The 25,241-nt window shown below is 47.1% G+C and overlaps 2 protein-coding genes across 5 annotated transcripts in view; both read left to right on the top strand.

Moving 5' to 3' along the window:
• Window positions 1-7,083, top strand: part of GALNT6 (polypeptide N-acetylgalactosaminyltransferase 6) — a 44,497-nt gene extending 37,414 nt beyond the window's left edge. For both annotated transcript variants that reach the window (XM_073318597.1, XM_073318598.1), the window contains 3 exons: window positions 1,955-2,056; window positions 4,497-4,649; window positions 5,346-7,083. In XM_073318597.1, coding sequence (XP_073174698.1) covers window positions 1,955-2,056; window positions 4,497-4,649; window positions 5,346-5,468 — 378 coding nt within the window. In that variant the 3' untranslated portion in view covers window positions 5,469-7,083. The remainder of the gene's footprint in view (window positions 1-1,954; window positions 2,057-4,496; window positions 4,650-5,345) is intronic.
• A 555-nt stretch (window positions 7,084-7,638) lies between these two features.
• LOC140900626 (chymotrypsin-like elastase family member 1) overlaps window positions 7,639-25,241 on the top strand; it is a 58,734-nt gene continuing 41,131 nt past the window's right edge. The window contains exons 1-8 of one of the 3 annotated variants that reach the window (XM_073318146.1): window positions 7,639-9,121; window positions 12,566-12,853; window positions 13,610-13,692; window positions 15,555-15,655; window positions 17,872-17,997; window positions 19,750-19,886; window positions 21,360-21,505; window positions 22,862-23,011. In XM_073318146.1, the coding sequence (XP_073174247.1) occupies window positions 12,811-12,853; window positions 13,610-13,692; window positions 15,555-15,655; window positions 17,872-17,997; window positions 19,750-19,886; window positions 21,360-21,505; window positions 22,862-23,011 (786 nt within the window). In that variant the 5' untranslated portion in view covers window positions 7,639-9,121; window positions 12,566-12,810. Of the gene's footprint in view, window positions 9,122-12,565; window positions 12,854-13,401; window positions 13,693-15,554; window positions 15,656-17,871; window positions 17,998-19,749; window positions 19,887-21,359; window positions 21,506-22,861; window positions 23,012-24,950; window positions 25,133-25,241 lie in introns of those variants that run through there. The other 2 variants (XM_073318145.1, XM_073318144.1) reach the window with 2 other exon arrangements.

The following is a 25,241-nucleotide window of genomic DNA, read 5'->3' as shown; positions in this document are numbered from 1 at the left end:
CTGGTTTGTGATTTAGCAGGTTTTGCTCTTTCACCCAGGCTAGCCGGGAAGGGGAGTGCAGCAAAGATGACTCGCTGCCTGAGGGCTGGGCACACCTCATATTGCTGAAGAACTGTACTGCTGGCCAAGTAATAGGCTTCTAAGTGGCCAATCCAGTTCTTGCCTGAAAGGATACTAGTATCCATGCAGGGTTCTGAGAGTTGGGGAGTTTAAAGTGGGGCTGAAATATAGTGAAACCACCAACGGACAAAGGAGTTTGACTCCCACCTTCCCAGTGAGTCAAGAAAAATAGCATCTCTTAGATATTTATCTGGCTTGTGTTACTATAATATCTGAGTGCCTCACAATCTTAAATATCAGAGGGGTTGCCGCGTTAGTCTGGATCTGTAAAAGCGGCAGAGAGTCCTGGGTCACCTTATGGACTAACAGATGCATTGGAGCATAAGCATTCATGGGTGAATACTCACTTCTTCAAATGCATGTTGTGGAAATTTCCAGAGGCGGGTATAAATATGCAAGCAAACTTAAATATATAATTCCCATGCACCCCTGTGAGAGACAGCAGTGCTGTCAGCTCCAAACAGAAAAATCAGTTCTGTGCAGAGCACTGTTTATCTCTTATGGCCACTAAAGATTGTTGTTGCTGGCTTCTCCAGCGATTCAAGGTCAGGTGCCTCAAGGAAAATACACACTTTGGGTTTGTCCTGGGAAGTTAGATCACGCAGCTGAGCTCATTCCAATTCAGAGAAATGGAGTCAAATGCCAACTGCAGAAAGGATGTTGCTTTGCATAGTTAAAAACTTGCAGCTCCAAGTCTCTGATCCAGTTATCTAGTGATACGTAGGCAGCAGAAGAGTGACCAAATATAAGCCAATCGTGCATAGGATCCTAATCCTGGTTGAACTCTCCTGCTCACCCCGGCCTTGCTTGCATTCCAGAAGGTGCAGCCAGAAGTCAGCATGGCAGATTTATTAATTTGCAGGGCTGCTCCCTGAAGTTGTTGTATCAAAGGCAGTTTTACAGCTATCTGTCCATAGCCAATTACTTGACGCCTGCTCTGGGTAGTTTTCAGTTTGTGGAGTTCTCAGCATTATTTCCCCAGAATGCTTTGTCTTCCCATCTCCAAAAAATAATCATCCCTGGAAAGTTAGTGCCTTACGAAAGGTCCCAGCCTCTTAAGACTTAGAACTCCAAGGCAGAGATTGTGAGGCAATTTGAATGTCCAATACTCATTAATTTTAATGTGAATTGGTTGCTACAATCATAGACTTTAAGGCCAGAAGGGACCATCTTGGTCATCTAGTCTGACCTCCTGCACATCACAGCCGCAGAACCTCCTCTACCTCAACCCCTAACCTCTGGCTGAGTTACTGAAGTCCTCGAATTATGATTGAAAGACTTCAATTACAGAGAATCCACCATGTGCTCTTGTTCAGACCAACAAGTGTCCCATGCCCCACACTGCAAATGAAAGGAGGGGAAAAACCCTCAAGGTCTTTGCCAATCTGACGTGGGGGGAAATTCCTTCCAGACCCCAAACAGTGATCAGAACCTGTGCATGTTAGAGAAACCCACCAACTGGACACCTGAGGTAAGAATTCACTATAGAAACTCAGAGCCTTCTCTGTCTAGTGTTCCGTCTCCAATGGCTTTGAAAATTTCAGCTCAGATATACTGAGTATTAAATGAAATGCTGCTGAAAGAATAGAAATAGGTAGGATCGCAACCCCCAAACCACAGCAAAGCCCTGATTTAAAAAAAAAAAAAAAACTGGCCAAGGATCCCGACAGGATATAATAGGATTTGCTGGGCTGTGTTTTCAGCTGAAAAGTGGATCCTGAATCCCTGGCCAAGCACACAGGGTTGGGTCGGGTCTGTGTCTGAGCACCCAAACGCGGCAAAGTCCCCTCCAACCTGAGCTGCTTGCTTGCTTTGTTTTGTTCTTTGCTTTCAGATTAAAAATGAAGGGTCAAAGAATTGCCTGGATGTTGGCGAGAACAATCACGGAGGGAAGCCGCTGATCATGTACCCTTGCCATGGAATGGGAGGCAATCAGGTATGCAATCTGTGCAAATGTGTCCCCCCTGCTTTCACCCTATCCCACCCCCCACTGAAATAGGAAAGCCCAGAGCTGGGAGAAGGAAGAAAACCCAGCCTTTCCATATTCACAGTTAAGATTTGAATCATGCACGGAACATGGGCAATTCTCCCTCCTTCATACCTCTTCTTATTTAAACAAGTTATTTTATTTCAGTAAGGACAATAACCTCCATTCAAGTCCTGAGCCTGAATGGTCTCCGCCCCAAACAGCTGAAGTCCATGGCGCTTCAGCGACACACTGTGCCTCTCTGCCTTTCATCTGAGGATTTCTAAACACTTTACAGTGTGAATTAAAGCCCCCTTTCAGAACTGTCCCAATTTTCTGTTTGTTTCCAGGCTGAACCAAACCACTGAAGAAAAAAAAATGGTTTTGGATCAAACAAACCAATTCATTCAAACCGAAACAAAATGTTATGTTTGACTTTTAGCAGTTTTAATGTAAAATTCTATCCCAAAAGCATATTAGAAGTGTTGAAACAAACGTTAAGATTTTTTTCCTGATTCTCTGTTTTGTTTTTTACCGAAAGAATTTGGTGAATTCGTGAAATATTTTGGTCTGTCTGAATCTTCATTGTTGGCAGTAAAAATGTCATCCAAAAAATTCACCTTAGCTCTACTCCCTTTTTCCATCATGAAGTAGGTTGTTATCCCTAGCGATGGTAGAGGATGGGGAACATAAGAATGGCCATACTGGGTCAGACCAAAGGTCCATTCAGCCCAGTATCCTGTCTACCGACAGTGGCCAATGCCAGGTGCCCCAGAGGGAGTGAACCTAACAGGTAATGATCTAGTGATCTCTCTCCTGCTATCCATCTTCACCCTCTGACAAACAGAGGCTAGAGACACCATTCCTTACCTATCCTGGCTAATAGCCATTAATGGACTTAACCTCCATGAATTTATCCAGTTCTCTTTTAAACCCTGTTATAGTCCTAGCCTTCACAACCTCCTCAGGCAAGGAGTTCCACAGGTTGACTGTGGGCTGAGTGAAGACAAACTTCCTTTTATTTGTTTTAAACCTGCTACCCATTAATTTCATTTGGTGGCCCCTAGCTCTTACATTGTGGGAACAAGTAAATAACTTTTCCTTGCTCACTTTCTCCACACCACTCATGATTTTATATACTTCTATCATACCCCCCCTTAGTCTCCTCTTGTCCAAGCTGAAAAGTCCTAGCCTCTGTAATCTCTCCTCATAAGGGAGCTGTTCCAAACCCCTAATCATTTTAGTTGCCCTTCTCTGAACCTTTTCTAATGCCAGTATATCTTTTTTGAGATGAGAGGACCATATCTGTACGCAGTATTCAAGATGTGGGCGTACCATGGATTTATATATGGGCAATAAGATATTCTCCGTCTTATTCTTTATCCCTTTTTTAATGATTCCTAACATCCCAATTGCTTTTTTGACTGCTGCTGCACACTGCATGGATGTCTTCAGAGAACCATCCATGATGACTCCAAGATCTTTCTTCTGATTAGTTGTAGCTAAATTAGCCCCCATCATATTGTATGTATAGTTGGGGTTATTTTTTCCAATGTGCATTACTTTACATTTATCCACATTAAATTTCATTTGCCATTTTGTTGCCCAATCACTAAGTTTTGTGAGATCTTTTTGAAGTTCTTCACAGTCTGCTTTGGTCTTAACTATCTTGATGGTAGACGATGGGGAAGGAGTGAGACAGGGAAAATAATTCTGACCCAGTTCACGCAGCCCAGCAGTGGCTGATCTAAGCTCAGGGGACCTGATTTCTAGTCTTCTGCTCCAACCACTAAATCTGTCACCCCACTCTGCCAGCTCCATTGGGTGCCTGACCGTTTTGCTTTTGAATATGCTCCACTAAATTGCACTTTTTTTTTTTTTTTGGTGTCCCCCGGCAGCTCAACTTGGTGCAGCCCTCTGTCCCTCTCTGGTGGTGCCTAGACTGCCCAGAAATCAATGAGCCTGCCTCAGCCTTGTCTAACAGCTGGATCTTTTGGGTTGAGTGGTAGAGGCTCTTGCATTAAGATTCAGAGGTCTCCGTTTCAGTCCCGACTGCTGAAGACAATGACAGGGCCGTCGGCATTACATCACAATTGGAGATGGGATTCACTCCACTGGTGGTGTGAGCGGGCTGCCCCTTGTCCATCCGGTATCCAAGCTGCTCACTGCGCAACTTATTGGGGGATTAGATGTCTCATCAAGGGCAGGGGGTGACTCCTTCAGACTTGTGGGGACCCACTGGCATTGGTGTGCACTTGATTATCAACTGGCATAAGAGCGAATTCTCCTAGCATCTTGAGTTAATTTTGGTGCTGCCTTCATTAGTGAAGAAGGCAGGCTGTTTCCGTGTAGCATGAGTGACCATTGGATAGCAGCAGCCTAATCTCCCCTGTCTGGTCTTGGTTCTCAGTATTTTGAATACACGTCCCAGAAGGACCTGCGGCACAACATCGGCAAGCAGCTCTGCCTCCGATCCGGCTTTGGGCCAGTGGAGCTGGGAGACTGTCACTTCACAGGAAAGAACTCGCGTGTTCCAGGAAATGAAGAATGGGAACTGACCCACGTAAGTAAAGAACACGGGCTCAATGCACTCAGAAGCAGCAGTGTCTTTCCCTCTTCCTCACCTCTGACGAGAGTTTCTTAGGTGCCTTGCAGAAGCCTGTCTTGTGCTTTGCTGTCAAACTGGGAGGGTTCCTTCGGGAGGCATTGGGACCTACTGGGGAGAGGACTGGACTGGGCCGCAGGAGTGGAGCCATGCAAGTAACCAACCTTATTTTGGATCTCTGGCAGTTCCAAAAAATCAAAAAATTTTGGTTTGGGTCAAACAGTTTTGTTGCAATTTGCAGCTTTTTAACAAAAAGAAAAATTTCCTTCAATTTTAATTTTTTTAAGTGAAAAGTCATTTTGGATTGGAAAATTTAAACATTTTGTTCTGAAAATGTCAAAACAAAATTTTTGAATTTTTCCGACTGAAATAATTGAGCCAAAATTGACACAAATTTGTGAAGTGTTTCAGTCGATCCAAATCTGCATTTTTTTTTTCCCCCCACCAAAAAAAGTCTTGGCTGAAAAATCTGGCCCAGATCTACTCCGGAGACCTGGTTTTTATTCCTCGGTTCGCTGGGTGACCTTGGGCAAGTCACGTCGCCTCCCCGTGCCTCAGTTTCCCCTTCTGTACAATGGGGATAACAATGGTCCTTTGTAAAGCACTTTGAGATCGGTGGATGATGTGAGCAAGGTATCTCTATTTGTTTTTTAGGATCGTCTGATTAAAAACATAGCCTCTAACATGTGTTTATCTGCAAGAGATGAGCATCCCTCTATGACTTCCTGTAACCCCTCGGATTCTTATCAACAGTGGTTCTTTACTCAAGCAACATAATGAAGACAAAACCAGTGTCAGCAAGAAATGTGCCAGCCCATCTCACTTTGAGACCTTGATTCCAAACTGCACTCAGGAAAACAGAAGCTAAGACTCTCTCCTTTTATTTAAAAGAAGTTAACGTCTTAAATATGCTGCATTTCACAGTTGCCTTTAATTCTACTCTGTGCCTTTGGGATAAGACTGTGTAATACGTGGAGATTGTTGTACCACTTTTTCTAAGAGACTAAGCAAACTTCTTGTTAGCAGCCTATGTGAGTGTCATATTGTAACATGTCCAAAGATAAATAACATGGGACCAACTACATCGATAATTGCATGAATGATCAATCCCACTTCCTAAGCCCCGGAAAATTGGACCACAACCAGTCAGAATGCAAGGGATGAGACTGAATACAACTAAGAAGCGGTGCCAGCTGGCCTTTGAATATGTCTCATGCCAAAGATAGTACCCGGTGTCCTCTAGTTATCCCATAGGCTTGCGTGCAAAGGCAGATCAGGATGCTGCAAGAAGAAATTTCAGTGTCACGGTCAGGAGAGCATCTCCCTGCTCTCTAGCACAGGCTCTTGTTTAATGAGATTTTTAACCTTGAAGGAGGAGATAGGTGTGTGCATTTAAAACATAACACCAGGGTGCATTGTTGTGTGAAATCCCAGCCTGTTGCACCAAATGAAACCTGTGCGTTACCTTGGGAGCTCTTGCCAGCACAAGGAGATAGTAGTACTAATTGTGTTGCAAATAAAAAGGACTTTCTGTGCAGTTAATCCCCAAAGGAGAGATGATGAATCATTTACTTGGCCCATGCAGGGAAGTGGCCTGGTGATGGTGCTGCTAAGCATAGCCTAGCAGGGGAAAGCCTGATATGGTTGAGAGACGGGTACCATATGAGCCCGCGAGATCATGTTGGTGGCTGGACTGAAGGTTATGGAATAGCATGCAGGGTATGGGAGGAGGAGATTTTTTCTTTTTTTTTTTTTTGAATCAGTGGATCAGTGCACATGAACACAGATCCTGAGATCCAGCAAGCTCATGGCTTTTGATTTCCTTGTGCAATGAAGCAATCCTACCATCTATAACTTACAGCGTGTGCCAGTCGGAGGAAATATGTAGTGTCACTTTTATCCTGGGCTGTCTGCTTCAATTTCCTGCTTGGGTTTTGGTCCTTTATAAAAATCTGCATCCAAGGAACACCTCCGATGACTCATCCCCACCCATAGACCGTTTAAATTAGGACGTGCACAAGCAGAGCAACTGGTTTCTACGGGATACATTGATGCAAATCCCAGGACGCGCGCACTCCAGAATCTGGGGCGTTCTTTACTGGAGGGCTTAGTTTAAACTCTGATTCTGTTCCCCCTGTTGGATCCCCCTGCCTCCCGAACTAAACCGTGCAGCTAGTTTCTCTAAAATTTTAGCATCTTGTGGAAAGATGGCCTAGTAGGAGATTGAATGTAAGCCCTTTCTTTGAGACTTGAATACTGTAGTTTCCTTTAGTTTCTAATCGATTCCATTTCCATTTTAATTGAAAAATCTTCCTGGAAATGCGGGAGGAGACCTACCTTTGGGCATATGACCTGAACCAAAAATAAAGAGATGTTCTATTTTACAAAAGAATCCAGTCTAGATTTGGTTCCTTTGGAGCAGATGGTCCCAGTTTGCTGCAACAGGCCCTAGAGGCACAAACACTTCACCCAGCTGTTTCTGAGTTGGCACACCTTTCAGTTCAGTTATTAACCACACGCATTATGATTCTGCCGGCACTGCACACAGTACTAGACCGTCCCTGCCCCAGAGAACTCCATCTAAATAGAAAAGACGGACACAGGGAGCGGGGAGGAAGGGGATAGAACACACTAGCAGAGTGAATAATGCAATGGTGGTAAATATCATATTAGTTCCACAATTTATTTAATTTCTTTTAGGTTTGGGGTGGGGAAGGGTTAGATCTAAACGAGACTTTGTCGGCATGATACCCTAGACACGTGTTGCTAAACTAGTGCCGGGGGTGGGGAAGCAAACTCCCAGGCCCTGCTGGTCATGTCCACCCACGAGGACAGGGCTACATGCTGCCCCCTTCTGGGGTTTGAGCTCCTGTGTCCATTTCCTCAACGCCGTCCCTTCCTGGATGCCAGGGGCAAGTCACAAAGTCGCCCCATGGCGCAGCTTGTTTCTAGGCATAGCAGACTCTCAAAGCGTTCGCTCTGGTGCGCTCAGATGGTTTGCGAGGTGCTTGATTTGGACGGGCAGGGTCTGTTCGGTACATTCAGGCTCCCTAGGCCCTTTGGAGCACCTTGTTGAGTTGGAGGGATCTTTCCCAGTTGGGAAGGAAAACCTCCCAGCTCTAAAAGCTGATGCTAGAGCTCTCACTCTGGTATGGCCCCTTTAGGTGGCACTCTTACCCCATCAGCCTCTTTAGCCCTCGATCTCAGACAAACTACAGAGTCGTGACTGCCTCCAAAGGACTCGGGTGTCCTCTTTGCTGCTCGATAGGTTCACTGTCCTGCAAGGAAAATAGGATCAGACACAAGCCCCTAACCCTTCATGTTGGGGAAGGCCTCCCCTCTGTCCCTGATGACTCCAGAACAGTCTCCTGGAAGCAGTCTTGCTTTGTAATTCCTAGAGGCTGCTGAGAGTATTAAAGGGCCTGAGTTCAGCATGAAAATGCCAGCCAATTCAATGTGTCCTAGAAAAACAGCCTGGATTGCTGACTCGACCACGCCAGCTCAGCTGTCCTCTGTTGGAGCCTCTTTATACTGTGGATGTATTTTAGTGGGGCACCAGTGCCCTGTCAGTTTCCCTTTGTCCCAAGTGTCTTCGGTGGGTGTCGCAAGTCCCCACGTCCTTGTCCTGTTTGAGTGGCCAACAGACTTAATTTGATGGATCTCTATCTTATGTACTTACATGGCACCCATTCCCATAGTCTCTGAGCACTTCAGAATTTGTAAATGTACTTATCTTCCCAATACCTGTGGAGCTGGGCAGTGCTCTTTTTCCCCCATTGTACAGATGGGGAAGTTAGCTTTGTGGCTATTGCAGGCAACTGAGAGTCGAGAGAGTTAGGTTCTTGTCGGGACTCTGCCATTGACCAGCTTTGAGACCGTGGTCAACTCGCTTTGCTGCACTGTGGTTTAGATTCCCCCTCTGGAGAACGGGTCTTACACAGAGTAATAGAGCTCAACTAATGTTGGTCGAAAGCTTTGATAGCCAGCGGTAGAAGATGCAAAGCATGATTATACCTGCCCTGAGCTATTTGATTTGGAGTTGGAGAGGGAGGCATCCTTGGATCGCATGAGTTTCGCACTGAAGCGGAGTCAGAGAAAAGTTGCACGACTGAGACAATTTGCATAATCAGTGCACTATTTTCAGTTATTGCAGTCCTACCACATTCTGTTTCCCCTCCCAGGCGTACCCCAGACATACACTGGTTTGGCTTATCCCATCTCATCCCTGTTCATAAAGTCCCTTCCTCTGATTAAAACTCCCCACCTACCAATGCAATCGAATGGTGCTGGAAATGCTACTCGATTGTTGTCACAAAGTTCAATATCAACCGTCTTGAGTTTTTCTCAATTTCAGAGTCTGATGAATTACTCTGAAGACGGACAGATATTCACAGCCCATTTCTTCTGAATAATGCTGCCTACTGGATGTGGTGTGTTTTAAATATCAACTTATTAGTTATTGCATAGACAGTTTTCTGTTGCCTGATCTACTGAAGGTCTATTGATTAGATTACCTGTTTAGGTTCCCCAATTTGCATTCTATAATTTGATATGTTCTTGTCCCAGGATCAGACCCAACATTTATCAGAGTTACTGGTTTAGGAGCCCAGCAATGACACCATTCGCACGCGGCGGGAAAGACCACCTGCAATTGTAAGAGTTTTATTACTACCATGTAGTAATAAATAAGTAAAACCATCCAAACAAGTAAAGTGAGATAATAGAACACCGTAAGGATGACCTGGACCATGACATGTATATACTCACTCTGTCCTGGGGAGAGTTCTAAGTACTGAGACAGATCCTAGTCTGACCCGGGCATGCCAATGAACTCCAAGGGCTTTACCTAAGGCCAAATGTTGAATAAGCCCCATGTCCTTCATGCATATATATGACTACCTCCTCCCTCTATAATATCTTAACTTCCGTACCCTCATAATGTTGGGGTGTCCTCCTAGAGATTAGTCTATTAATTCGATGAAAGCCATTCACATATACATCAATTGGATTAATGTGGTTACTTGCGGTTAGGCATCTGCTGATATTCCCATCCCAAAATACCCTGAACTGCTACAAACTGCCTTCTTGCAGATACCTGTCGGCAGTTTTCAACACCTGTGATCATTACAAAACAGCAAACAAAGCCTGATGTCATCTTGTGACTTAGCGTTACTATTCGTTCACTTACTTATGCTAACTTATTAAGCAAGTACTCCTGTGCAGGCTGTCAGGCCTTGTACTTATGCTAACTGCTTAAGCTATTCTTACAGGTCTATAGGTTTCTTGCTTTTCTGCAGTCAGTTCCTTACCCCTTTATCTTCTTCTTACTTCACTGCTACGTTTCCTGGCATGTTGTACTTCAACAAAGATAAAAAGCAGAAATCCAACAGGTGCTCAGGGTGTTGGGATTTTACCCAAGTGCCTATTGCTATTTTTGGGTAGCCGTTGATTCGGAATGTCTGTATCTCAAACTAGTTTACACAGTGATCACTCTGTAGGATAATTTGTGCTGTGGGACCATGAAGCCTGTTCTTATTCCAGAACAAACATTGGTTACTTAAAAACACAGCTGAACGGCTCTTAATGTCATGTCAAATGGGAGAAACCAAGATCCAACCTGAACAACGGTGTCGCTAGCATGCACCTCCGTAGTAATGAAATATGTTAGCACTGCTCACAAGAACCAGGACGTTTGATAGGTAGGGGGAATTTGTTAGATTCCTGTTGTAGGTAGTAAATAAGCTTAGAGAAAATGGCGGGGGTCTCACATCCTGGACGTAAAGAAACAAATGCCTATTCTAGATTTTTTTTACTGAAAATATAAGTATGAAATCTAGAACTGTTTCAGTAACAAATTTCTACCGTGGATGCAGTTATATCGGTATGAACTTGCCTTATATTGATCATAACTTATTCCCATACAGCAAAGGGAATAAGCTAAGTACAAGGCACCACTTAAACTGATATAACTGTGTCCACACTGGTGGGTTGGTACTGCTTAACTATAGTTCATGCATTGTACAACTTGTGTGTAGGCAAAGCCTGCAAAGGCATATGTCCTATGGTGGTGGGCATATGGTGGCAGTTTGCTGTAAGTAGCTATAACGTGGGACTGAGACTTGGGAGCCCTGGGTTGTGTTCCTGGTTCTGCCACTGGCCTGCTGGGTGACCTTGGGCAAGTTGCTCCACCCCTGTGCCTCCGTTTCCCCATCTGTAATAACGATACTGACCACCTTGGTAAACACTTGGAGATCTACTGATGAGAAGAGCTAGGTATTAATTTATTATTATGGAAGTGCCTAAGACAGACAGTGGTGGGTGCTCATGAGTTACGTTGCCTGAGACCTATACTATACTGAGACACATCAACACAGGCGGGAAGCTATCGATTTAGAAAGTGTGTTCCAACCACTATGCAGAACCAAATCCAATGGAAACTATACTGAAGAAACGTTGTGTCTAAATTATCTTCCCCCGATCACTCAGAAGCAGGGTTGACCTCGTCTGTTCTGGGAGGCACTTACCATGAATTTGGGCGCCTTTAGGAAGGCGTCTCAGTAGGGTGGCTGATGTCGGGGATCTCCAGAGCTGCAAGCCTCTGTAGCTTGGCGCAAAAGGGCCCTCCTGTATAGCTGGGGATGCGTCATGTATGCTCTCCAGTGGGCCGCATAAACACGTTTTGCCAACAGCACGCTTTGTGACCCAATTACAGCTACTTTCCAATGGCCACAATCACATGTGTTTATCACAACAGCTCCCCAAACACACAGGAAGCTGGAAGTTTTAAGGCTATAAATACAGATAGCTGCAAAACAGCATGGTGGTCATATCAATAGGAAACATGTAAAGTGGTTATCCAGTCACAATATATTTATAACTCATGTAACGGCCAAACAAGGCTCTGAGGCCCAGTGTGGTACAAATACAACTTTCACAAGGCCAGTCATAACACAAGTATAATGTGTAATATAGACAGGATCTTAGCTGGGGTTTATGTAACGGGGCCAAAGCCTCGTCCATGTTAAAGGTGCAGACTCAGTTACGTGACCTGATGCCAATACGCATCGGTCCAATCCACAGTAGAAACTTCGACCATATTGTAAGTGGTCAGGGAACACTTGGGTTGCGAGGATCTGCTGTAACAGTTTTAAGTGCAGATCTGGCTATTAAAGGGAAACGTGAAGATCGGGTATAATAGAGCAAGGGAGAGAATAAATATATTGAATCTTGTTAGTCATGTATGCTCAGTGTTGGGGTATGTGGGATAAGGGACAAGAATTCTTAAGTGCCCCTTGTAGACTTCTTCAACTGATCTTTTGCTTGATCACGTATATATCTCTCTGGTTCTCCAAGCCCTGAAGATGCCTCCCCCTAGGTCTACTACTGAGAATTTTTCTAAGTATCTTAAGGGAGAAAAACACCCATCGCCTACTGGATTTCAAGTGGCACCAAACTCCCTTCAATCTTCTGAAAATCCCAGCTTATCCAAATCAGGCAGAACAAGGGCTTAAAGCTGAGTCTCCCACATCCAGGTGCGTGTCCTGACCACTGGGCTATTGGCTAGTCAAGGAGAAGGCCTTCATGTTGTTTTCCATGAAAAATTTCAAAAGGTCTCGTTTTTGTCCTGATGCAGAGCAAAAACAAATTCCAAAACCTTCATTTTTTTCATTTTTTTTTTCAAATGGAATTCTTGCCCTAATCCTGAGCACCCACAATTTCAGCTGGGGTCAAGAGGAGGTCCAGGTATGGAAAAACTGGTCCCAAGTTTGTTCAGGCACACCCACCCCTAACTCACTTGATTCTGCACTTCCAGTTTCTCAGAGCATGTTCTATATTGGTAAAATCTTTTTTTTCTTTTTCTTTAAACTCTCCAGAGCATTTATTGGTATCCGGTGCCCTCAATGCCAGGTCTCAGCCTTGACCTTCGCCGGAACCAAGAATGAAATGTGTGTTTTCTTGGAAATGGAGCCAAGAATCCGTTTGTAGTTCCAAATCACCTGCATTTCTTCCCATGCCTTCCTCCCCACATGTATCTATTTAACACCAGCCATGGTATGAAAGATAAGACCCAGAAGCATATAGGAAGTAGAGTGACTGAGATTGTCCCTACCATTCGCTCATGATGCTGAAACTACTCCTCCTCGCTGTCTTTGTCCTCTGTGGTAAGTGGGTTTTTGTTTTTTTGAGGCGGTGATGTCTTGCATTCTGGTGCTAAGAAACTTATTGGTTACCACCCACATTGCAGTAGCATTTAGAGGCCTCAGCCAGGCTAGGGACCTGTTGTGCTTGGCCCTGTATGAACATAGAAAATAAAAATCCCCACCCCAAAGAGGTAGCTGGAGGGGCACATCCAGAATAGGTATTAGCAGGGGCAAATCCACCAAAGTCTAAGCTAGGACTGAAGTCTTCATGGAAATGTGCTTTGCAGTGGTTGGTTTTGCCCCACTGTGCACTGATCTACATGAGAAAATCCTCCATCACCTCAGAAGAGACGCTGTGTCCATTTTGCCTCCAGAAGTTTAATCTCTTCCCTAGTCCCCCTGGGCCTCACAGGTTTCAAAGTTGCTCTGCTCCCAACATTTGCCATTGGGGCCCTTCAGACTTTCAAGAGGTCCACACGCAATGTGTATCCAGTTCTCCTGGAAAACTGGCCCCCCACTGTGGATGCCAAGTAAGGTTGAACATCTGCCCCCTCATCATAAAAGCTGGGATGCCTGGCACTCAGAGCGCTTCATTTCCCTTCTCAAACTCTATCTCTGAGGAGTTGGAGCAGGAAAATGTTCTCGGCAAGAAAGGGAGTAAAAAAAAGTCTAGATTCCCATCCTGTGATGGAAACAGCAGAGAGGCGATGGGATTTGGGGTTCCTCCTGCAATACGCAGAGGCTATTCCAGATGTTGTTCCTTCTTTACTCCTGAAGGACACTGCTTGGAAGAGTCGCTGGAAGACAGTGGGCGCGTTGTCGGAGGGAGCAATGCACAGCGTGGTGCATGGCCATGGCAGGTGGGTACAATGTCTACTTCTAAGTCCCTTCTCCATCTAACTCTCCTCCCAGTAATGACCCAAGGAGGGTGCGCAGAGATAGGATGGCGTACAGAATACCTGTGAGTGCAGATTAGCCGCTCCCAAGGGGGATTTGCCTTTGCCAGTTCTAAAGCCCCAGCTGGCGGGGGAAGAGAGGGGTGTGCCTGTCTGGGATGATGGGCACCTGAAGTGGGCATCTCTATTCTTTGCTGTTACTGCCTTGGCATAAGGCCACGTTGCCAGTTTAGCTTTGTGAAGCATGCCTCTGTGCGGACCCCAGCCCTGACCCTCAGTCCTTAGCTTCTTGTTTGGTGGTGGTGGTTTTTTTGTTTCACTAGGTAGTGTCTGGAGCCCCAGCCAACCAGCTACTTCAGCCCCACTATCTATAGGGCACACCCTGCACAGACCGAGTCCATAAACCATGGCCCAATGCTCGAACCAGCTAATGTGATGTGCTTGGTGCATATAGAAGCAAGACTGTTTCTTCATGCACCTGATGCACGTTCACTTTGGGCTGGTGAGAGGTTGTTGCTCCTTTGTGTGAGAGATTTCCTCTTTAAAATGACAGGTTTCAGAGGAACAGCCGTGTTAGTCTGTATTCGCAAAAAGAAAAGGAGTACTTGTGGCACCTTAGAGACTAACCAATTTATTTGAGCATAAGCTTTTAAAATGCAGCTCTTCTCTTCCACCATGAGAACATCAGAATGGCCATGCTGTGCCAAACCAATGGTCCATCTGGCCAGGTATCCTGTCTGCTGACAAAAAGAAAAGGAGAACCTGTGGCACCTTAGAGACTAACCAATTTATTTGAGCATAAGCTTTCGTGTAAGCTCATCTTAAGTGATCGCTCTCCTTACAGTGTGTATGATAACACCCATTTTTTCATGTTCTATCATACATACTGTAACGAGAATGATTACTTAAGATGAGCTTACACGAAAGCTTATGCTCAAATAAATTGGTTCTCATCTTAAGTGATCGCTCTCCTTACAATGTGTTTGATAACACCCATTTTTTCATGTTCTGTGTGTATATAAATCTCCTCACTGTATTTTCCACTGAATGCATCCGATGAAGTGAGCTGTAGCTCACGAAAGCTTATGCTCAAATAAATTGGTTAGTCTCTAAGGTGCCACAAGTCCTCCTTTTCTTTTTGCGAATACAGACTGACACGGCTGCTGCTCTGAAACCTGTCTTCTGACAGTAGCCAATGCCAGATGCTTCAAGAGGAATGAACAGAATGGCAATTATTGAGTGATCCAGTCCCACCATCTGGCAGTGAGACTGAGCGGAAACCCAGAACATGGGGTTGCATCCCTGATCATCTTGGCTAATATCCTCCATGACTTTATCTAATTCTTTCTTAAATCCAGTTATAGTTTTGGTCTGTACAACATCTCCGGCAGTGAGTTCCACAGGTTGACTGTGCGTTGTGTGAAGTGCTTCCTTTTGTTTGTTTTTAAGCCTGCCAGCTATTCATTTCATTGGGTGACCCCAAGTTCTTGTGTTATGTGAAGGGGTAAATAACACTTTCACTTTCTCCACACCAGTCATGATTTTACAGACCTCTATCATATCACCCCTTCATCATCTCTTGTCTAAGATGAACAGTCCTAGTCTTTCTATTCCTTCTCATGTGGAAGCTGTTCCATACCCCTAATCATTTTTGGTACCCCTTCTCTGGACCTTTTCCATTTTGAATGCATCTTTTTTTGAGATGGGGTAACCGGAACTGCACACGATATTCAAGGTGTGGATGTGTACCATGCATTTATATAGCGGCATTATGATATTTGCTGTCTTATTCTCTCTCTCTTTCCCTTTCGTCACCCCAAATCTAGATTTCCCTCCAGTATAACTCTGGTGGACAATGGTATCACACCTGCGGTGGGACGTTGGTGAGGCAGAACTGGGTGATGACTGCAGCTCACTGCGTGGACAGGTAATGGAGGCCCCAGTGGTTGGTTTATCTACCCATTAAAGAGACTTTTTAATCAGATGCGGGTCAGGGTCTAAAGCAGGAGCGGGCACTGGCAATGCACCAAGCAAGGAGGGGAGTTGCTCTCTGAAGCAAAGGAGAAGATGGGGGAGGGGGGTGCTTTTAGCAGAGGATGAGTTGGGCTCCCCCTTCTCTTAACCCTTGAGCGGGACGTCTCTTGTACGCCTGCAGCTTTCTTGTCCACCCATGAGGATGCATGACAGGCAGCCACTGCTTGAGCGTGTATGATGGCCAACACACCGGGGATTAAACCAGAGTCCTCCAGAACTGAAAACAGGAACTGCTACAGCTTGAGTGAAAGACTCAAGGCTCTGTAGCTAGCGGCTGTAACAACTCCTACCTCTGGGGATCAGCACAGAGGGGGGGAACCTGTACCCATAGGTGGCTGGTGAAAATACTGGGGTGGGGGGGAAGGTGAGCCTGCCCGCCCCACTCTCACCCCGCCATGGCGGAGCCTGTCCCGCAGGGCTGGGCCTGGCTCCCCGCTCTGACCCGTTGGCTCTCAATCCTCACAAATTCAGAGCCCACCCCAGCATCACATGAGGCGTGGGTTCACACGCAGGTGGGGCCGTCCCCCCACAACATCCCTCCCCTTTCCTGGCCCTGGCGCCGTTGGATGCAAGGTCTCAGGATTCCCCCTGCCTTTGGGACTCCCTTTCTCCCCCACAATCACCTCAGGATCCCCTTTCCCATGCCCAGGGAGCGCTGCTCAGGAGTCGGCAATCCCTGCTGGGACTGAGGAATCTAGCTCCACTTGCTGGGAATCGTCTAGTGTGTAGGCAGGGCCCTCCCCCTGTGATAGCTTTGCCTGGCATGGCTGGACAGAGAAATTTCGGCGATGCTGGGGGGCGGCCTAAGCCTCCTCTAGCCCTAGCCAGTGCCTGTCTATGCCTGTAGCACACAATGACACAGCGTGTTATATACACACCCTCCTGTGTATAATTCTGCCCATTCCAAGTAGCATCTGAAACTACCAACAATGCAGTGTTTAGTCTTGAACATGTCAGATCCAAACATGACTTAAGTAGCTCATCCTCCTGCCTGGTGGGGCCTAGGTGTGCCAAAACACACACTTCCTCTCTTTCTCACCCCACCGCAGGGCAGAATCCAACCACTGAATGTTTCCGGGGCGGGTGCTAGTTACAGCTGGCTGAAAAATGCTAATTATTTTCCCAATAAATGTATACCGTTCTTCCCCCTTCCCCCACCCACCCCCGCCCTGTATTTTGTCAGAATTTCCCACATTTTCAGTGAAAATTCTTGAGTTTTCACTGCGGGAACCTTGTTCACCTCAAATTTTAGTTTTTGGCACACACAAAAAAAGCCACCTTTCATCCAAAGGGATATTGGGGAAGACTTTGACTCCTAAGGCTAGTGAAGCCTGAGTCCCAGCAAGTCGAACACCAGCCCTGGTGACCCCATGAAAATTGGGTTGTCTCCCACAGTTTGAGAACTGCTGGACTAGATGACCTCTTAAACCAGACATTTTTGTGATTTTTCTGAGATTGTTTCAATGGAAAAATTTCAGCCAGCTCTAGAGTTAGGCAGAAATCTGTCCATTGTGCAGTTTATTTCACTAATTGCCCATTATAGGGTTTCTTGAATTTTCCTCTGGAGCAGCTGGGCTCTGGCTTCTCAGACAGGACTTTGTTCCTTTTTATCATGCGGCTATTTAATAATTCAAGGCCCAGTCCTGAGGCCTGTACTCAACCTTCAGTGAATTCCTGGAACTGATCCAGTATGGTGATTCCTATGTGATTCCTACTCAGGGAAAGGATGGACAAGTGGCTAAGGCACTAGATCAGGGAGATCAGGGTTTGGTTACCTGCTCTGCCACAGACTTCTTGTGTGACGTTAGGCAAATCATTTAGCCTCTCTAGGTCTCCGTTCCCCATCTGTAAAATGGGGTCAGTAATAGTTGCCTACCCCCCCCCCAGAGATGTTGCAAGGATAAAGATTGTGAAGATCTGGTAAGAAAGAGCTTTAGATGAGTTAGTTATTAACATTATGTTCAGCACCCTTCCCCTCAGAAGTAGAGAAAGGGGGGACTGGCTCATATTCCAATCACATCACGATGCCGTCAGGACTTGGGGGCGAAGGGGGATTGATGCCAAGTTGGCACCTTACAACACATCACAGCTTGTTCCTCTTCTCCACAGATCCTTGACTTTCCGGGTGGTTGCCGGAGAGTACAACCTGTATATGAACGATGGCATGGAGCAGTATTTGAGCGTGCAGAGTAAGGTCATCCATCCTCGTTGGAACAGCAACTCTGTTGCTGCTGGGTAAGGCACCTCCTGTTTCACACCTGCATGGCTTCGGATAAGGGATTTCACATGAAGGGTCACAAAGTCCGAGCTCCTTACACGCTGGAGAAATAAGAATGCGCTGCACTTGGCACTCCCTTCGTCTGAGCTACTCGGTGACGTACAGCCTGAGTTGGCCCCCAGTATAGACAGTTTTCAAAACCCTTGGGTGGAACCAGAACCCAAATGGATATCTTGGAGAAGGTCCCACTCAATAGTGTTCTTCGCTGGTATGACAGATCGGTTCAGACCAGAGCCGGATGGTCCAGGGCCTAAGGAGGTAGAGTTGCACAGGCAGAACAAACAGTGTTTGGAAATGAGGAAAGCAGACTCCAGTTTGGCCAGTGTCTTCCTACAGCTCTAATGGGTACCGGGGTAGCACTTGGGCCTGCATACTTTTTCCATACAGACTGTCCTGGGTAACCACCAGGATCCTCCGGCCGACTAGCTCAGGAGTGGGTAGACTTTTTGACGAGAGGGCCGCATCTGAGTATGGAAATTGTATGGCGGGCCATGAATGCTCATGAAATTGGAGGTTGGGGTGCAGGAGGGGGTGAGGGCTCCGGCTGGGGGTGTGGGCTCTGGGGTGGGGCCAGAAATGAGGAGTTCAGGGTGCGGGAGGGGGCTCTGGGCTGGGGCAAGGGGTTGGGGTGCGGGGGGGAGGGGGGGAGGCCTTCAGCTGGAGGTGTGAGCTCTGGGGTGCAGGAGGGTGGGACTGAGGGGTTTGGAAAAAGGGAGGGGATCAGGGCTGGGGCAGGGGGTTGGGGCTCTGGAGGGGTCAGGGTGGCACTTACGTCAAGCAGCTCCCAGAAGCAGCGGCATGTCCCTGCTCCAGCTCCTATGCGGAGGTGCGGCCAGGCGGCTCTGCATCTGCCCATCCACAGACATCACCCCTGCAGCTCCCATTGGTCGTGGTTGCCGGCCAATGGGAGCTGTGGGGGCAGCGCTTGGAGTGGGGGCAGCGTGCGGAGCCCCCTGGCTGCCCCATGTGTAGGAGCTGGAAGGGGGACATGCTGCTGCTTCTGGGAGCTGCACAGAGCCATGGCACACGTGGAGTGGGGCAAGCCCTGGAACCTGCTCCCCAGCAGAAGTTTGAGGGCTGGATTAAAAAGTCCGAAGGGCCGGATTCGGCCCCCGGGCCATAGTTTGCCCACCTCTGGACTAGCTGCTGGGGAGCTGGGTTTCTGGTGGTACTGGGTGCTTCTGGGTTGGGCTGGCAGTGGGCTCAGGTATTTTTCTACCTTATCAAGCATCTGCTTAATAATACAAGGCCTAGTGCTGGGTCCTCGTCCAGTCCTCTGTGCTGTCCTTCGGTGGGAATGTGCCTGAGAGAGCTGACTTCTGAGTCCCTTCTTCTGTGCCTTCTTTAGGGGACATTAGGGCTCGGTTGCTCAAAAGAATGAAGAGTTCAGTGCTTAGTTCCAATCGGCTTTCAATCAGGGGTCAGCAACATGCCCATGGTAAAAATTTTGTGGTCCATGGTAATTTTTCAAAAAATTGAATGACATAACCCAACCCAACCCCCCCCCCCCAGTGTCCATCACCAAGTACGGTCATTTTGTCAAGTGACCGTCGCACAACACAGTGGTCCCACCCCCTGCTTTCAATTGATTGGGGCTCCTTTGAAAGCCCCAGCCTCGGTTTTACCATCGGCGACAGCGGGGGTCACTTAAATGCAACCCCTTTGCCCGTGAAAGGCCGTTTGATGCGGTTTCCTTTGTTCTTCTGCAGCTACGACATCGCTCTGCTCCGTCTCTCCCAGAGCGCATCTCTGAACAGCTACGTGCAGCTGGCCGCACTGCCCAGTTCAGGCCAGATTCTGCCAAACAACAATCCTTGCTACATCTCTGGCTGGGGCTTGACCCAAAGTAAGTGCTGGAATTCAGGAACGTTCCAGAGGGGGCATGGGATGGCCCAGTGATTGAGGGCACAGACTTGGAGGTGGGTGAGGCATGGATGTGACTAGCATCCCCACTTTGCCCCACACTTCCTGAGAGTTTGAACAAACCCCGGACCGTTCTGTGCCTCAGTTTCCCCCTGTATAAAACAGTGGTGATCGCTCAGACTTGTTGCGACCCATGGCTTTGTTAACGGTTTGCAAAGCCCTTTAAAACCTTCCCATTAAATGTGTAATAGAAGAGCCAACGTATCACTTGTTACACAAGACCTGTGGGAAATTCCGGCCCTATTGGGAGTTTTGCCATTCGACGGGACCAGGATTATACCCTGGTCTGTAGTTTGGTGCATAAGATCTAAACCCCGTTTGCTCCCCCTCCAGAGGAAGCTTGGCCTCACTTCATTCCTCCTGGACAGTGGTGCAGCTAAGGGGGAGGAGCGGCTGCTCCTGCACTGAGCAGAAGTGGCGCCTTGTCCATGTCTTGCCGCCTTTTTAAATTTTCCCCTGTTGAGGGAACAGGGGGGAGAGATCCAAAAAGAAAAAGGCACCTGCCTCAGCACTTTTACTCACCCGGCGGCGCTCCGGGTCTTCGGCGGCGGGACCTTCACTCACTCCAGGTCTTCGGCGGCACCTCCGGAGCGAGCGAGTGAGGGCCGGCCGCCGGAGCGCTGCTGGGTGAGTAAAACCGCCGCAGTGGGTGGGCGGTGCCTTTTTTCTTTTGGATCGCTCCCCCCTGTTCCCTCCACCTGGCTACGCGGCTGCCCCTGGATGGTTTTGCAACACGACCTGACATGCAGGACCATGCCGTTCCCGGCCGCACCAGCTAAGTGAGGAGACGCTACGGAGGAACGTCAGAGCTGCAGTCAGCTGCCCTTTGGAGATCTGCTCACTGATTCACACGAGCCCTGAGAACACCTCGGGGAAATGTGGGGTCATCCGGCACTCTCCCTTTGGTGTGGTGGCCAGCACCAGTGCAGCCTTTAGAAGCTCCCTTTTTTTTCCAGAAAATGCGCTAGATTAAACAAATTTACGAACTGCTGGGCCTCGTTCTGATCTTAACACTGGGCGTAACTCTGTTGAAGTTGTAATTTACACTCATAAAAATGAGCTCAGAATCAGGCCCAGTCAATGATCTATAATTTGGGGATCCCAAGACGTGCCCGTAACAGTCCAGACTGACTCCAATCCCTTGCTTTCGAGCATATTGAAAGCAAATTCCCAGCCAAGTTTTATGGCCGTAACTCCATAACGGGAGAGATTAGCATAGCAAAGCTCATATATTGGATAAGAAGTTGGCCAACGAGTAAGAAAATATAAAAGAATTCTAGATCCCGAAGTTGGTTGTGTTTGATCCTGCAGCTCAGAACTTCACCCCAGGTGTCTGGGGAAAAACGGGCCATTTTCCTTTTAAACTAACCCCAGGTCTCTGATGTGTTTTGCGCAGCTAATGGGCAGCTGGCTCAAATCCTGCAGCAAGCTTCGCTTCCCATCGTGTCCTACAGTATCTGCTCCAGTTCCAGTTACTGGGGCTCCACGGTCAAGGACACCATGGTGTGTGCTGGAGGTGATGGTGTGCGCTCTGGGTGCCAGGTAACTGCCGAGCGAGTGAACCAAGCAAGAGCATTGCCAGGATCTCAGCCGCTCTTGTCGCCTCCTTGGACGGGGGTTTTCTATAGAAGGTGTACACTTGGGTATTGTTCCGAATTGTGGTCCAGTGGCACCTGGGTTTTGTTCCTGGCTCTGCTACCTACCTGCTGTGTGATCTCAGTCTGGTCATTTCCCCTCTCTGTGTCGCCCATCAGTCAATTCCTTGCCAAAGCACTTTCAGATGAATAGCCCTTTAGAAGGGCTCTCCACCTCCTGGAAGGGAGATGCTGCGTAGGGGTTAAGCTTGGGTATTGTATGTTATTTGGGTTGGTGGGTCGAAGCTGGAGATCATACATTCACAATGTCCACTTGGCTGTGTTCCCTTCCCAGGGGGTTAGGGCTGAAAAAAATGATTTTCCAAGGGACCGCTCGCTTTTCCATTCTCTTCTCCTGTGCTGACTTTCCAGCTGGACCTTCTGTCTTTGGAAGTCAGGCTGCCGTTGGTGCTTCGCCAGCTGCTGCGTTAGTTTGCCGTAACCCCTTACGAGGCTATGAATGGTAGATTTGCTGGCTGCAATGCTGCAAGTCTGGCCACCACCTTGATCAACGCTCTGGGAAGTGAACGGGGAACCTCCAGAACTAAAGGGATAGGGTGCTGCAGCAGACGCTGAAGAGCCAGCCTGTGACAGCTGGGGATAGAACAGACTCGTATCCTCTGTGGACGGGCACAAAGGGAGACACCACACTCGCCCGGGGCTTTTATAAGTGCTGATAGGAAATGAATTCACCAGACATTGCCCTATATATTGTGGGAAGAGGAGTTGTATGGACCAGTGGATGGCCCAGGAGGAGTTGTCATAAGAGCAGCCATACTGAGTCAGACCAAGGGTACATCTAGCCCACTATCCTGCCTTCTAATGGTGACCAATGCCAGATGCTTCAGCAGGAACAGAACAGGCAATGGAGTGATCCATCCCGTGTCATCCACTCCCAGCTTCTGGCAGTCAAAGGCTAGGGCCACCCGGAGCAATGGGGTTGCATCCCTGACTATCTTGGCTAATAGCCATCGATAGATCTATCCTCCATGAACTTAGCTAGTTCTTTTATGAACCCTGTTACAGTTTTGGCCTTCCCAACATCCCCTGGCAATGAGTTCCACAGGTCAGGATGCCTGTATTCTAATGCTGGCTATTCTGTTCAGTCACCTCACTCAGAGATAGTCTACTTCACTGGGGAAGGGGAGACGTGGAGTCTTGAAGGCACTTTGAGATTGTCTGTTGGAAAGTGCTAAGAAAGCCAAACATTGCTGTTCGTTGCAATATGTGCCAAGTTTTGTTGCCCTTTGGCTTTGCTCTGCAGGGTGATTCTGGGGGCCCTCTGAACTGCCTGGTGAATGGCAATTACTACGTCTGTGGAGTGACCAGTTTTGTTTCCTCCTTGGGCTGTAATGTCTACCGGAAGCCCACGGTGTTCACCAGGGTGTCTGCCTACATTTCCTGGATCAATAGCGTAAGTTGGCTTTGCACGGAAGGGAAGCTGCACTGAGGGAACACCCCACTGCAGACAAAGGCCTCTTGCTTGTAGTTGTTTTGTTCTAATTATATCAGCTGTTCTGAGCCAGCTGCAGGACACGTGTCTCTTAAATGCGGCCTCTGCAGTCATGCCGAAGAGCGTGGCTAGAAACCCTCCCCATGCATGGTGGCTGCAGCATGGGAGCGGGCGGATAGATGACAGTAAGCATGTGTTTTTTTCCAAACCGATCTCTTCTAATTGCCAAGAGCTATTCTCCTAAGGACATTGCTTCAGGGGATCTCTGTGGGATTGATTGCCATTCAGCATTCTTCCACTCGGGATTCAGTTTGCAGTATTATCATCCCTACGGAATTGCTATCATTTACGTTCAGGTGTTTCCATCTGGGTGTTGGTTACCAGATCTGATCATTACCCTGCATGAAAGTATAATCTCACCTTAATGCGAAGGGATCCTAACCATGTCTTCTGTCAATTCTCCCCCATGTGATGTTCTTACACACACACACCCGCTAGCATTGATGGAAAACAGCAAGGAAGGGAGAAAGTTAGGAAGCAACTTGATCACGGTCTAGACATCTTTACATAGGAAGATCATATCTGAGGCTGGAGGATTCTTTAATCTAGCAGACAAAGGCATAACTAAATCTGTTTCAACTGTTTGAACTAGGAAGCAAGAATCACTGAACGAGATTCTTTCTGGCCTGGGTTATGCAGGAGGTCCGACAAGAATGTGGTTCTCAACCTATTTACCATTGTGGATCGCATCCAATACTACCTGTATGGCCCTGAAGATGTCATCTGGACTGGAGCGCTGTGCTGATTGGGCCACAGGTTGAAAACCACTGGCATGAGATGATCACAGTGGTCCCTTAAAAATCTATGAATCTGAGGTCATGCAATGCCAGAGAAATACTTCTTTCTGGCCTTGGAATCTATGAATCAAAACGGACCATTGTGTTCATCTAGTCTGACCTGCTGGATAACACAGGCCATAGAACCTTCCCAGAATAATTCCTAAGACTGGATGTTTTCCTAAAAGATCTGCCTTGATTTAAAAATTGTCAATGATGGAGAATCCACCATGACCCTTGGTAAATTGTTCCAATAGCTAATTACCCTCCATCATAAATTTACACCTTATTTCCGGTCTGAATTTGTTTAGTTTCAACTTCCAGCCGTGGGATCTACGTTGAACCGTTAGAGTTGGGAGTTTCACTTCTCTGAACCCTCTCCAGTGTATGGTTTGGATCGTGTCTATCAGAAGTATCTCACAGGCTTTATGAGATAAATAATATAGTTATGGAATTAAATAGCTGATCGTTAAAGAAATATATCATACCAAAAATACAGTATATAATAGGGGAAGCTGAGCAGGAAGCATTTGCAAGGGAGAAAAGAACTTGAGTAAGATGAAGGCCCATTTTTAACTGTGAGGGTGATAAATCATTGGAATAAAATGCCAAGAGAAGTGGTGGATGCTCCATCCCTTGATGCCTTCAGATCAAGACTGAATGCCTTTCTGGTAAATTGTGCTTTAGCCAAACACAAGTTGAGCTCAGTGTCAGGGTAACGGTGAGATTCTAAAGCCTGTGTTATACAGGAGGTCAGACTAAATGATCTCATGGTCTTTCTGGCCTTGAAGTCCATCAGAAGAGATGAAAAGTTGCAGAGGCAGTGAGATTAATGGCAGCTGTTCCAGCCGGTCTGTGCCAATTCCCAGTTCTGCACGTAAGAATGTATGTGCTGGAACCTTTTATCAGGAGCTGAAGTTTTAGCGTTGGCCACCTGGAGCCTTTCCGGCTTAAAGATTTAATAATGTATAAATTTCATTCACGCTTCCATGCCTTCAATTGATGCCACTCTGTTGAAAACTCTTGAGAAACAGCCTGATTTGAATTTTTTTTCCTCCTTTCAGATAATTAACTGAACAGGCTGAGAGGATAGACTCAAGGTCAAAGAACAATCCCTTTTCCTAATCGGAATACACGCTCACGCTGTCCGTCTTCATCTTCTCTACTGCCCATCTGCTCAATTATCCCATTTGCTCTGCAGCATTATACCTGTAACTCTAGTGCCAATAAACCTATGTTAAAATTACTCTCTTCTCTGTTCAGTAGTGACGAAACCACATACGAAGTCCCTTTCTTCTCCAGTCCCCAGTGAGGGTTCCTTTGGACATGCATGATGGAACGTTTTCCCCTCCTGT

Source organism: Lepidochelys kempii, chromosome 20 (genome assembly GCF_965140265.1).
Source record: "Lepidochelys kempii isolate rLepKem1 chromosome 20, rLepKem1.hap2, whole genome shotgun sequence".
Taxonomy (NCBI): Eukaryota; Metazoa; Chordata; order Testudines; family Cheloniidae; genus Lepidochelys; species Lepidochelys kempii.
Note: the sequence above shows the minus strand (reverse complement) of the source record. Positions and strands in the feature narration are given on the sequence as shown.